The 14,465-nt window shown below is 35.3% G+C and overlaps 1 protein-coding gene across 3 annotated transcripts in view; it reads left to right on the forward strand.

Annotated features, from left to right (window-relative positions):
• Nucleotides 1-14,465, forward strand: part of TSG101 (tumor susceptibility gene 101) — a 49,075-nt gene that overhangs the window by 30,740 nt on the left and 3,870 nt on the right. For all 3 annotated transcript variants that reach the window (XM_076478565.1, XM_076478564.1, XM_076478566.1), the window contains 4 exons: nucleotides 1,368-1,520; nucleotides 2,191-2,450; nucleotides 2,627-2,719; nucleotides 11,817-11,950. In XM_076478565.1, coding sequence (XP_076334680.1) covers nucleotides 1,368-1,520; nucleotides 2,191-2,450; nucleotides 2,627-2,719; nucleotides 11,817-11,950 — 640 coding nt within the window. The remainder of the gene's footprint in view (nucleotides 1-1,367; nucleotides 1,521-2,190; nucleotides 2,451-2,626; nucleotides 2,720-11,816; nucleotides 11,951-14,465) is intronic.

Genomic DNA, 14,465 nt, shown 5'->3' on the forward strand with positions numbered 1-14,465 from the left:
GCAAATTAACATTTTCCTATTCCAAAAATTTATTTCCAATAGATACTTACCTCCTCACATATTTCCACTGGTTCTCTCCACTTCTGTTTCATCTCATTTTATCATAACAAGAAAGTACTGTAAGTGCAAATGCATAGGGACAATTACTGTGTATGAAGGTTGTGTAACCCTCCTATTGGTCCACCTCAGTTCATGTTAAAACATGTGAAATTAGGTGAGAGTTGCCTCAAGCTAATGGAATGTTATACCTTAAGGAGACACATGAGGAAAATAACTGAACTGTGTGGGGAGTTAAATACCAATCAGAATTACACTTTCAGATAAAAAAAATGTTAAGAGCTGTATATTCCAGTGATCTACAATGTTTAATATTGCCTGTATGTAAAAAAATATATCTAGGAATACTGCTTTCTTATTTGAAAATGTGTATTTTAATGTTTTTAACTATTTTAAATTGCTGAATGATTATTGTATAGTAGCTTTCTGCATTTCACTTTTCTACTATTTAGTCAGTATGTTTTAATTTCTTGAATTTTAGAAGTCTGGTTTTATGTAGTTTCTGATGGGAGTTTTATTTTTATAAGTATATAATTGTCTAATGTGAAAAGAGATTGTGTTTTACCTAATATTTGCCAATAAGATGGCCAGTTTGGTTACTTACCTTCTTTGAAATATTTCTTTTAAAAGAAGTATGATACATTTACGATATTTCTTGGTGTATTTTTGCAACAAAACAAAGCTGTGATAGGACAGAGCAATTTTATATGTTCATCATTAAAGTATGTTTACCTCAGGCTTCAAAGTGTTTATGCCACAATTTTTATTATGGTCATAATTATGTTAATACTTTTTATAATAATTGTGCTGTTGTTTTTATAATTAGATAGTTTTAAATTTAGAGTGTTTGAACAGGGGATATTTAATTGGTTATTGTACTCATTACTTCAGGTGTTAGATCCAAGCTAATCTAAAAATGTTGTAGTGATACTTAAAGAGTAGTTAATGTAGTAGATGAAAATAAGACAGTTGAAAATCAATAGATTTGTTAATATGTATATAACAGTGTATTTCTTTTATACATTATTCTTATACATACATTTTTGTATGTATAAGCTTTATGACATTTTCTGGTCAAGATGAATGTCAGTTAACATTGATGTAATTACTTATGTTCTTGTTTTCTTAAGAACTTGAAACATAAAAATGTCAACAGTTTTGTTATTGTTCATTAAACTGGTCAGTTCAGCTTTATTTAATGATCTGCATGTGTGTTTAGATTTACATAGATTAATTAGTACATTTAGACTGTGTTGTAAACTAAAGAAACTTTGCAAAGCATGTCAACTGAGTGGAGTCTTATTATGCAGGTTACATGCCTATGCCAGGTGTTGTGAGCAACCCATCTTATCCTCCTTATCCAACTGCAGCCAATGCAGGTCCTCAGCCATCATTTCCTATGCCTCTTACTTCTGAACCGTCACAATACAGACCACAGGCTACTGGTTACCCATCTTATCCAGGTAGAACTGATTTATTTTTCAGGGTAGAAGTTTTAGATCTCTAACAAAGTTATAGCAGGATTTGTGAATAGGTTAATAAAGATTAGATTCATTTTCAGCCAGTTCTGACTGGCAATTAGCAATGATGAAAATTGTTTCAATGTTAATTTTAATTGTATATTGTGATTTAAATCTCATGCAAGAAGAAATGGAAGATTTGGTAACCTTATTATCTGTGTGCTTTTAAATATTTATAATAATTCTAAACTTTTGAGAGGTTAAAGCATTTTTAAGTTTATTTCATGTTTTTATTGTAAACAGTCATGACGGGAAAACAAACAGCATACCATTTAATGTACAGTAACAACTGACTTGACACTATTATTTAAAACTGTGTATCTGTGTTAGAAAAGTTTCATTGCATTAAAGGGCTGACAAATGTAGTTTCTTAGTTTTCCCCCTAATATTATTTCAAGACATGCCAGTTTTTTGGGTGTGTTTTTTTCATCTAATTCTTCCATTATGTCAGCTTGATTCACATTAAATGTACGTTTTAGTTATTGAAATTAAATGGCAAATTAAAACTCTAATTGTTCACATTTTTATTCATAATTAGTTTTGGTCTTTAAGGTCAACATTTGTCTAAAACTTGCTTTTAACACTGTATATGTACTTTCTAACATTTTTTTAGCCTACCCACCAGCAAGTAATTATCCTGTGTATTCTACACCTTCAACAGTAGGATATTCTTCTTATCCTCCAGTAGGTAGTCAATCCTCAATGGGTTATCCTTCATATCCCCCATCTACTGTTTCAGCAGTAACTCAGCAGAATGCACCAGGTCAGGCTAATACTGGGACAATTTCAGAAGAACACATCCGTGCATCTCTTCTCTCAGCTGTTGAAGACAAACTAAAGAAAAGGTTGAGAGAAGTGATAGCTCAGATGCAGGTATTAAATTAAGTTTGAGGTATTTAGAAACATTATCCCATTACTTAAGAGAATATAACTAAGAATGTAACAAAAATAAATTTTAAATTTCTTTTATGTTTGTATGTTACAAAGGTATTAAAGTGTATCATAAATAGCAATAGTTAAGTGACTAAACTGTGTGCTAAACTTTTCAGGCTGAAATTCAGGTCCTTAAGAAAACTCAAGATGATCTAAATATTGGAAAAAGTAAATTGGATGACATTATAAGCAAGTTAGAACAGGAAAAGGTGTGTTATTTCTTTCTGCAAATTATATGAAGATAAGCCTAACATACTTTCCAATTAAACTGGAATACTTTGTTTATGATTTTCTCAAGTAGAACATGAAATCTCAAAATTTTGGCTCTTTGTAACTTGTTAGCTTGGACTTGAGCTAATATTTTATATTGTGTTACATGATGAAATTCAACTTTGATACTTGATTTAATAGATGTGTGGTAGAGATAATTTTCAGATATTTGGTTATTATTATTACATCATTGATTGAAAGTACTATTTTTATATTTATTTATTTATGTTGTTTGATGAGTTGAACTTTAACCTGATATTGGTGTGTTATGTAAGCACATTAATTGATAATAATAAATTTAAATTCAGCCTAATATTTGTTTATTAGTTATTACATGGTAAGTTTGACATCATTTTATATTTCTATTAATTGATACATGATAGTTTTTAACACCAGTCTAACATCTGTGCATTGTATTATTATATAGTTGATTAAATTTCAACCTGTTATTATTAGGAAGAATAGTAACTTAAGATATTTGTGCTTGTTATTGTTTGTTGGTTGAATTATTGTTGGTTGATTTATTGTTAATTGCATAATTGCTATGTTTAACAGTTATTTACAGTTTGTATACAAATTGCATCTTTCTAGATCATAATTACTTCATACCTTGCTCTACCAATCTTTACAACAAGTACCTACATGTTGAGCTATTAGTTTTGGAATATGGATAACTTCCCTTAAAATGTTTCACATCCATCTCTTTAAAAAACAAAAATCCTAATTTTTATATGTAAATTAGATTTAAATCATGTACTACCTGATGGAGATGCCAACCATTACGATTTGAGTGTAATCGTTACGATTTTGGTGTATACATTACGACTATACACTCATACAGACAAATATTATGACTTGTTGCAACTCCCAAATTATTATGTATTATATACGCCTATACAATAAAGTGATAAATTGTGCCCCAGGGCTTGAAAGGGGTGAAAAGAAAATTTGTAGTGAGATACAAATAAATTTTGATAATAAATAAAAGACATAGTCCAAATGGCTACTTGTGATAATCATGTTTGTGCTTGAAATAGTAAAAAAAATATTTGTATCTCCAACGTCTACCAATAGTTTGAGTGCAGTGCTTCTCCACACTGCGTATGTGGTGGAATCCATAGTTACGTCACCAGTGCTTGTCAACCAATCGGTGCTTGCGTAGATGGGTATTTCTCGTTTTCCAAGCGGCATAAAAACACCAATGCGATCGTTCACAAGATGGAAAAAAAGAGGCCTTGTTCACCAGATTGTCTTGTTTCTAGCAAATCTAAAAAGATTAAAACTGTGAATCAAAAATTTTAGGAAAGAGTATAGTGCAAAATATCTGGTCATTGCATCAAAAGTCAGTGACAGTCATGCATTTTGTACAGTTTGTCACATCGATTTTTCTGTGGCGCATCGCGGGATAATTGATTGTTCCAGACATACAAAATCGGCATCTCGCCAACAAAAGGCTGAGGCAAAGACAAAAAACGATGCAGATAATGACATTTATGAGTAAGAATTCAGAAAATGAAACCATAAATGCAGAAGTGATGTTCATGCAGTTTGTCATTGCTCATAATTTACCCCTAGCTGTAGCTGATCATGCAGGACATCTATTCATAAAAATGTTCTCTGACTCTGATATAGTGAAAAAATATGGCTGTGCTAGAACCAAAACTACAGCCATTGTACAAATGTTGGGTTGTGAAGATGACAAAATGATTTCAAGCATACTTTCTAACAGTGTTTACAGTTTAGCCACAGATGTATCCACAGACATGGATGACACAGAACTGTATCCAGTGTTTATACGATATCTGTACGGGCTCTGTCTACAATCATTACACTCAGTCATTTGAAATAGTTGGTATCTCTACCTGATGAGACCAGTGAAGAAGGAATATTTTAAATATTACTTATGATATGAATAATATATAATGTAATTGAAAATACAGGGTGATTATAAAATTTGCAGTTAAGTGTGCTATATCTCATGAATGGTATGGTATAGAAAAGTGCAATTTGCATAATTGTTGATAAGGGTATTCAGAAGATCCAAATGCAACAAGTATCTTATGTTCCATTGGGGACATCACTATGATTTCTGTCATCTATTTATCATGAGTTTAAATGGGTTTGTTGATCAGATTGCAGCAAATTCAGTTAATGTGAAACATAAGTGGGCCCCTTGGTGTGGATTTCTTTATGTAGTGAATGGACTTCCAAGGGAATGTTCTGTTCTTTTAGTTTACCTCCTCTGGGATCTAAACATTCTCCCACATATTGCTGTGCTTAGTGACTCATGAAGAGAAGGAGAGGATCCTGGTGGTTGGGGGTCTAACTCTTACACACCACTTTGGCTAGGATCAACCAAGTACTAGTGTTGGATGTTCTCAACAGGTGTTGTGGACATTGTATCTGATGCTGATGGTTTGGTATAGTGCTTATGAAACTCTGGTGTTGCTGCATGTCCTTGTTTGGCATTGTAGTACGTTCACTCATAGGACTCTGTGGTGGGTGGAGTCAGTGGGCACTGGAATGTAGCTTCTTTATTATGGATACCCCTCTTTCTAACAAAATAAATAAAAATGAAAAAATTGAAAAAAGATCAGTGGAAACAGAACACACATGGACAACTCTGTTTTACAGTCAATATTACAGCCAGATTTTACACCTTAACTTCTGATTATCCATTTCTTATCTGAATAATCCTTGGGGCAGATGTCTCCATTTTCATTCAGAAAGTCAGTAAAGAAGTTTTGCTATGGAGACATTTTGGTGGAAACATCTTCACCATAACATACCAAACTCCTCGTGATATCAAAAGCCATTGCAGATATATCCATTGAGGTTAGTCCTCATGCAACATTGAATTCTTCCAGAGGAGTTTATAGTTGAGAGGGATTTAAAGAACATTCCCAAGTCTGAAATTCTCACTGGTTTCTCCAGCCAAGGCATTCCTGCAGTGTGCTAAATCCTCATTTGTAAAGATGGAATTATGGACCCTACCAATGTCCTGATATTGACATTTACATTACCATGTCCTCCTACCACAGTCAAAGCAGGTTATCTGAACTGCAAGGTACAGCCTTACATTCCTAACCTCATTGTGCTCATTGTGGTTGTAAAGGCCACGATGTTTATGAGTGCAACCTGGAACCACACTCTGTTAACTGTAGTGACCCACACCCCTCTTACTCTATTTCTTGCCCTAAATGGATAGAAGAGAAAGAGGTGCAATGCTTAAAGACTGTTAATAATATCACCTACCCAGAGACATATGCTGCTGTACTCCATTCCATTACCACAGTGGGAGCTTAGACAGATCTTTCCATACCTCCAACTGAGTCGTTTGCAAAGCATCTTAATCTTGCACTCTCCACAGTTAAAAACATTAACGCATCTATGTCGACTTCAATCTCTGTCCCTACCACTCCTTCCAGTGACTGCCCAGTTTCACTCCCTTCAGGTTCGAGTGTTTTCTTGGGTCCATCCTCTTCTGTAGCTCCGAGAAGTAAATTGACCATTCGTTCAGACCCTCAGTCATTGGAATCTTTGTCCACAAACACAGACCTGCCAATATGACCTAGGGCAGGATCCATGGAGATTGATAGATCTTTGTCCAATAAAGGAAAAAAAACATGGTTGCAAACAGAAGATCTACCTGCCACATTCTCCTCCACAAAAATAACAATGGCCACTCTGATCCAGTGGAACTATCAAAGCTTTTGATAAAATTTAGATGATATTAAGGATTTGATTGATTCTTAGTATCCGTTGAGCCTATCCTTACAGAAAACATTTCTGAAACCTGCCGATACAGTCACCCTTCAGCAATTTTCCTTCTATATAAATGATAGGTCATGATGGATGAGTGCATGGTGGGGTGGCATTGCTGGCTGATCAGCATGTGCCCACCCTGTTCTTGTCACTTGATACACCCTTGGAGGCTGTAGCCATCTGTATTTCCTTGGGTTGTACCATCACTATTTGTTCTTTCTACCTGCCTCCTGAAGAAATTTATAATTAGTCAGATCTTGAAGCCCTCATTGAGCAGATACCATCCCCATTTTTTACTATTGGGAGATTTTAATGGACATAATCCCCTCTGAGTGGTGCTAGTATTGATGGGGGGGGTTGTGCTATAGAGCATATGCTCTTGGACCACAACTTGTCTCTCTTAAATACTGGTTCTTATGCTTATTTTCATTCATCTAGTCAGTTCTTTACATGTTATAGATCATTCTATCTGCTCCCCTTTACTTTGCACTTAGTTTTCTTGGAGAGTCAACAGTAATCCATGGGGCAATGATCATTCTCCTATCATTTTGAGAGAGATTGGCCGTGGTTGATGCCCTCCAACCCCGCATTCTTCGATGGAATTTGGACCAGGCTAATTGGCCTTATTTCATCAATCTCTCAGAACTTGATTCTGCCATTGTATGTAAGCCATCAATAGATGACTGCATAGCAGCAGTAACTGACTGTATTGTTCAATCATCTGCTCGGTGGATTCCTGAAACCTCAACACGTTTCCCACAGTATCCTCATCCTTGGTGGAATCCTGCCTGTCACATGACAAGAAAAGCTCAAGAAAGGGCTTGGGATACCTTTTGTAGGTATCCCACATTTTTAAACCGTCTTGCATTTCAGCAGGCTCATACACATGCTCAGCAGGTCAGATGTCAAAGTCATAGTGAATCTTGGATAAAATACACTTCTAGCATTTCTTTTACCACCAGTTCCAAAGTCATGTGGGACAAAATTTGAAAGGTTAGTGGTCAGTATACTTCTGCTCCCTTTTAATCCTGTTATCTGATGGCCAGGAAATTGCTGATACCTAGAACATCAAACTTTTGGCAAAAGCTTTTCTCATGCATCTTGTACTTCTGCTTCATCCCCCACCTTTTTAGCCATCAAGACATGGGCAGAGTGATCACCTCTTTCCTTTTGGACTGATCGTCTCTATGACTTTATATAATCACCCCCTTACACAAGTGGAACTTGAACTTGCTCTTCATCGGTCTGGCAGTATATCAGTCGACTCTGATGATATTCATTACAAGATGTTGCACCATCTCTCTCCTGCCTCTCTTGCTATTCTTCTGATTGTTTTTAACTGGATCTAGCAGGAGAATGTTTTACCCTGATGCTTGGCACCATGCTATTGTATTCTTTTCTTAAACCTGGGAAGGATCCAAAGATTCCTTTGAACTACCATACAATTGCTTTGACGAGATCTCTGTAAGGTCTCATAGAGAATAGTTAATGCTTGTCTTGTTTGCTTCCTCAAATCAAACAACCTCCTCTCACCCACTCAGTGTAGGTTCTGAAGACAGCACTACACCATGGACCACTTGATTTGACTTGAAACACCAATCAGGAAAGCCTTCCTCAAGTGACAACATACTTTCTCTGTATTTTTTTACCTTGAGAAAGCTTATGATACAACATGGAGGTATGGCGTCTTGTGAAACCTCCACTCTTATGGGTTGCAAGACAATTTACCAATTTCTATTAAACATTTTTTAATGAATCAGTAATTCCAGGTCCACGTGAATTCAACACTTTCCCATTCTTTCTCACAGGAACTTGGAGTTCCTCAGGGCTGTGTTTTGAGTGTCACATTTTTCATTATAAAGATTAATGGCATCAGTAGACAACTACCCTCTACAGTTACAAATGGTCTCTTTGTCGATAACTTCCACATCTGGTGTCAGTTGTCAGATATGAGGTATACTGAGCGACAGCTACAGACTGCCCTCAGTCATTTACTAAAGTGGACCACAGCAAACAATTTCAATCTTTCTCTCTCCAAAACTGATTGCATGCACTTTTATTATCAACAGGGTATTCACCCTGAACCTGAACTCTGCATTGGTGAAGTTGTGCTTCCTGTGATTCCTGAGGCAAAGTTCTTGGGGCTTATGTTTGACTGCAAGCTGACATTTATTTCACACATCAAGAAGCTATGTGTCAAGTGTATTGAACATCCTCTATGTCCTCTCTTCCACCTCTTGGGGGACAGATTGATGTTCCATGCTAAAAATCTATCATTCCCGTGTTTGATCAAAACTAGACTATGGGTCTCTGGTCTGTGGCTTTGCCAGGATTTTAGATTTGAAAATGTTGTACCCTGTTCACCTTTACGGGCCTTCCACACTTGTCCAGTTCAGAGTTTGTACACAGTCCCATGAACCCCCTCTATACCTTCGTAGTTTGCAACTGTCTTTTTAATGTATGCTTCAAAATTTCTTCCTCAGTAGGCCACACTTTTTCATAATAGGTGGTCTGCCATTGTTCCTATTAGCCTTCATTTCCAGGTTGCAGTTGGATGAATTAGGTCTATCATTGGATTACATAGTGGTATCCACAGATCAGCCCATCCCACCATTGCCAATTACCATCCCAAAATGTAACCTTTCTTTCATCTGAAGAAGGAAGATACTCCTGATTGGAAGTATCAGCTTCTATTTGCTGTACATCTTTCAAATCATTCTTCCATTCCCATTTATACAGATTGTTCGAAATCAGATGACTGTGTGGGCTCTGCCATTGTTTGCCATGATTCATTTGTTGCACACAGAATCCTCTCTATAATTTCTGTGTTCACTGCCAAATTGTATGCAGTATCTCTTGCCCTGGATCACATAGAAACTATGCAGTACATGAACTGTACTATTTATACCAATTCACTTAGCGCTCTGTTAGACCTGGAATTGCTTCACATCAGTACTCTATTCTCACTGATATTCAAAACCAATGGCCCATTTTTTTTAATATCTACTCCTATCCAGTTCTTCTGGATACCAGGCCATGTTGGTATTTGCAGAAATGAGCTCACTGACACTGCAACTAAGTCTGTCTGCCCTGGTGCTATCACTGTTGTGCCTGTTTCATACATTGACTATGGCCCTGTATTCAAGGCTCGGCTCCGTGCTAGTTGGCAATCAACTTGGAGTGAGCAACGTGAAAACAAGCTTTTCTAAATAAAACCCTCTATTGGACTTTGGCCATCTTGTTTCAGTAAGAATCAGAAAGAGGAAATTGTCGTAACTAGACTAAGTATTGGTCATAGTTTTTTAACTCATCATTTTCTTTTATCTGGGACTGATGCACCAATGTGTTGTCTGTGTGACACTCAGATCACAATAAGCCATGTTTTACTGTCTTGCCATTGTTATGACTCTCAGCACTGACACCATTTTAGACATGTTTTGTCCCAAGGTTTACACATAATGTTGGACAGTGTCACTATCATGATAACACTGTCCACCTTACATATGTTTATAGTTTTTTAAAGGCCTTTGACCTTTTTAACACTAAGTTTTTAATTCATAAATAAGACCTTTTTTTTTATTCCTTTTTGAAGTACAACTAGTTTGATATGAAATTATAAAATGGCTGTAATGTCAAATAACTCAAAACCATGAGTGGAAAGGCCAACTTCAGGTGACTAATGCTGATGTTTGAACTTACCTGTTAGTCATCCTGGCAAGTTATGATTATTAAAATTATGCTACAGAAAGTCCTTTAAAACTAGTATTACTGTAATTTTTCTCTTATTGCTGTACACTAGATATAAAAATTGGATTTCACAATGTTTAAGTTTTTAATTCAAAAAGTAAACTTTGTTTTGTTTTCTCTTTATGTATTTTAATACTTTTACTTTACTTTTAACTTTTTAACGGATGTTTGGTGCAGATAGCATAGTTGCTTTCTGCCATAAGACACCGAATCAACCAACCACTGACAAGTGTGCTGAGAGGTAAACAAGTGAAAGAAAACCTAAAGTATCCAATGTTGAGATAACCTTCAGGTAATACCATATAGTACATGACATCTGAAGAAGACCTTGTTCCAGTGTTCCTGTACAAAAGTATTAAAAAAACAAAATTGAGCAGACAAGTTGTACTTGTGATATGTCATAAACAGGCAGACCAATATCACCTACTAAAGCTGTTGCTGAGGTTTGCTATACTGTGGCAGGACAACTCTCCCTAATATTCTTTGATCAAATTTATGAATGTTTACTTAATGTTGATTTTGCTTTGCAGTTTTTTTGAGACTGAAATTGAAAACATTGGTCTATCAATATGTTATGGACAAATAAAGAACACTGTACCCTTTCTGGAAGTGTCAACATGTGCAATTGCATTATCTGGTCAAATACTAATGCACATTTAATGTTCACTTTGCTATTGGGCCATATTTTTTGAATATCCCTCAACATGGAGCATGAACCTGCACAATTAGTGCTACACAGTATAAGGGAATGCTTACAACCAAAGTTGTCATATAGGCTGGTGTCCCTCTGAATATTGTAACCAGGTGCAACCCATCTTGTGGAAGCATTTCCAGAATGGAACCATTTTACATCGCTTGTGATTGCACACCTTCTTTACCAAACCTGACACCAACTGATCTGTGGATCATGTTGACCTGATGTCAGTTGTGTACCACAGGAAGTGTCACACAACTACAGATATCCAGAATGCAATTGTCAGTATACCACATGAAATGAGTTTTATTATTGTAGTGTCCACTGTTAGATGCAGTGCATTATGGATGCTGGTGGAGACGTGAGAAACATAAGGTCTTGATGCAGCTCCTAGTGACAACTGTGGCATTTGTGTTAACATGATATTCTTACCATCCCTGTGTAATTTAACCTTTGTATGCCATACCATTTGTGAGATATGATATGCTGAATTACCAAACTTTTTTTATGATCATCCTATAAAATTTCTGAAATCCATTCCACACACAGAAGCAAAATAGTTTTTATATTTTTGGTCATTTGGAGTGATAACAATAATTAAAAACAAAACACTTGAAAGAATACTTAGAACTGAGGAGTATGCTAGAAGCACTTGCTTACCCTTGCATCAGTGATGTTTTAATAACCCACATGTACTTGACTATTAAATTTTTTTTTGGTTTTGGATGAATACCCATCACTTGGCTGTTTTGTAGGTAAGAATAGACTAATGAGTGACTGTTTTTATTTTTAAAAAACCTGTTTTTCCTTCATGATTTCTGTACTGCTAGGCTGAACTTGAGTCTAATGTTTGCACACTGAGAGAGAAAAATAATGAGATGAAAGAAATTATTTCAAAAATGGAAGACCAAGATGGTGTAGACATTGATGATGCTGTAGTTACTACAGCTCCTCTCTATAAACAGTAAGTTGAATTTATGCCTTAAGGTATCTTTAAGCACTGTTTCATCAGGTTTAAAATGGAACTTTAAAAATTAGTTAAGTTTATGGGTTATTGCACATGTGTTTTACAAGCTGAATTGTTTAATTATAAATATTTTGTGCATATTTTAGTTTAATTACATTTTTACATCATCATTATTCCATTCTGGACCAGTTAGGTGTCATAATATTTTTGTTTAAAAGTTAAGATAAGATGTGTATCTACACATCTTAAAACAAAAGTTCATTTACCAATTTGTTCAAACTTACTGTCCTATACATTACTCCTATTCTCTGAGTGTCTTTCTGAGATGTTATGTCAGACTGTTGCCCTGGCTTATTGTTAGTTGTTTCGGTGCGATATTATCTTCATTTTTTATGTATAATGTTTTTACTGGAGTTCAGGACTGTTGCTTTGTGGCATCATGCTTTGATTGTTTCTTGCAAACTTCACATGCATCAATTCTTGATATAATGCTTATAGTAGGGATATCATTCTTTTTTCTTCTGCTTTTGTCTTCTTGTTTTAAGAATCTTCATTCTTTACCACTTCAGTTGTTTTCCAAAAGTCATAAAGGCAATCTTGCATCCCACAAGGGATCCATTGAAAGGCATCCAGGATATAGTACTGGAGGAGGTGGCAGTTAGCCTGGTATACCATACTTTGATGAAAGGTGGTATTTGATATATTAACTTTAGATGTATCTACCAAAATTTGTCATTTTTCTTGAAGCTTTCTACCCGTCTTTGTCCTTCGGTACTCCTGTATAAGACCCTCTTTCATCCCAATCTCCATTATCAAGAGGTAGTCTCTTGTACTTAAGGACACAATTACTGCATTTATTAATCCCATTTAGGGCTTATATTTTTGTATCTTCATTATTTCAAAATATTTAAAGGATTGACAAGTTTAGAACAATTAGTTTCTCCCAAGACTTTGTTTTAAGATGTAAAACTTTTCCATGTACATCCTCCCTACTCACCTAAGGAAGTACTGGTGGATGATGAAAGTAAATATTGAACATACTTGCTTTCATATTCTCATTTATCTGCTTGCATGTTACTTTTGTTCTATCTATGTATCTGTTTTGGGCTGTTTTCTTTAGCCTGGTGTTGGTTTTATTTTGTTTACATCAAAGCATTCTCAGCCATGACTTCTTATATTCATCAGCATGGCTGACTTTTCACACACTCAATTCAACAAAATAGCAAATACACAACATGTTTAAGAGCTCATAGCAAGTATCAGTTCATGATGAGAGTTTTCAAGTCTCACCTTCACTTAACTATGTTTTTGATCCATCTGTCAGTTCACATCAAGATGTAATAATACAGTTTCGACCTTACAGTTGCTGGATTTAGAGTATATGCTTTTGGAAACTTTACTTCATATATTTTTTCATACTTAAATTCTTGGTTGCTGTTGCTGCTTTGATTGTGTTTGGTATTAGTTCACCTGTGACATCTGTAATTGTATTTGCAGTGAATGATATCAGAAGGCTGTCTCTCAGAGATGTTATTTTTAATGGAGAATTGGAAGGCTTTCAGGTGGTGGTGCTTGGATAGAAGTTGTATTAAATATTCCTCTGGAACTTTCCATACAAGATCTTCATCTTGGAAATTGTTTTGGAAAATTGAGGTCTTTGTAGTATGAGGTCTAAAAAAAAGTAGGAGTTTTATCAGTATTTTGTTGCAGTATGGAAGGATGGCATGAGCTTTCTGTATTATCAAGGATAAAAATACAGTTGCTGCTTTCATAAAAAAAAAGTGCACAGAACTATGCTTTTACATTTTATGTATCAAGACTGGGCAGTCTACACCTGGTCATCTCACAAGCTTATCTTCCAGGAGTGAATCTCCTGGCAGATCCAACTGTTCAAACAAAGAAAGACCTTGAAGATAGAATAGAAAATTTATTCCTTGTTTTTCCAACATCTTTGCTATCTTGGTTGTCCTGAGATAGCTGCATGTGCATTTTTGTGTAACCACAAGTTAATTTTTTTTTTAGTCCTGATTTTTCAACCCAAATTATGCACCTTTGGCCTTTGTTACACAAGATTACTGTGTAAGGTTCTCTTGTGACTGCACAATTTTCATCTATAGTATCTTCTGCAAATATTACAGATGTGACAAACAACCTTTGTATCTTCTCCCACCGTGGAAACATTAAGATCTAGATGTATTAATTCAGACATTTTTTGGTTAAGTCTTCTTTTGATTTTCTCACCTGTCTTTTCATCAAAATTACCATGTGAATAGTATTTTAATTTTGAGACATTGTTAATTTTTTGCCACCATATGCTCTTGCTAACTTCAGTAAATTTGACAGTTGTTATTTACTATGTAAATCTGTTCCAGTGTTGTATCTTTCAGTTTTCAAACTGTATTACAAAGTTTGAAGTATACTTTCAGTAAAGCTTTACAGGTAAAAAGTTGATATTAAAATATATTTTCCTGGAGCTAATCATGTTATTTTACACAAACGTTTTCTGTTCTTT

The sequence above is a fragment of the Tachypleus tridentatus genome, chromosome 13 (assembly GCF_004210375.1).
Source record: "Tachypleus tridentatus isolate NWPU-2018 chromosome 13, ASM421037v1, whole genome shotgun sequence".
Lineage (NCBI taxonomy): Eukaryota > Metazoa > Arthropoda > Merostomata > Xiphosura > Limulidae > Tachypleus > Tachypleus tridentatus.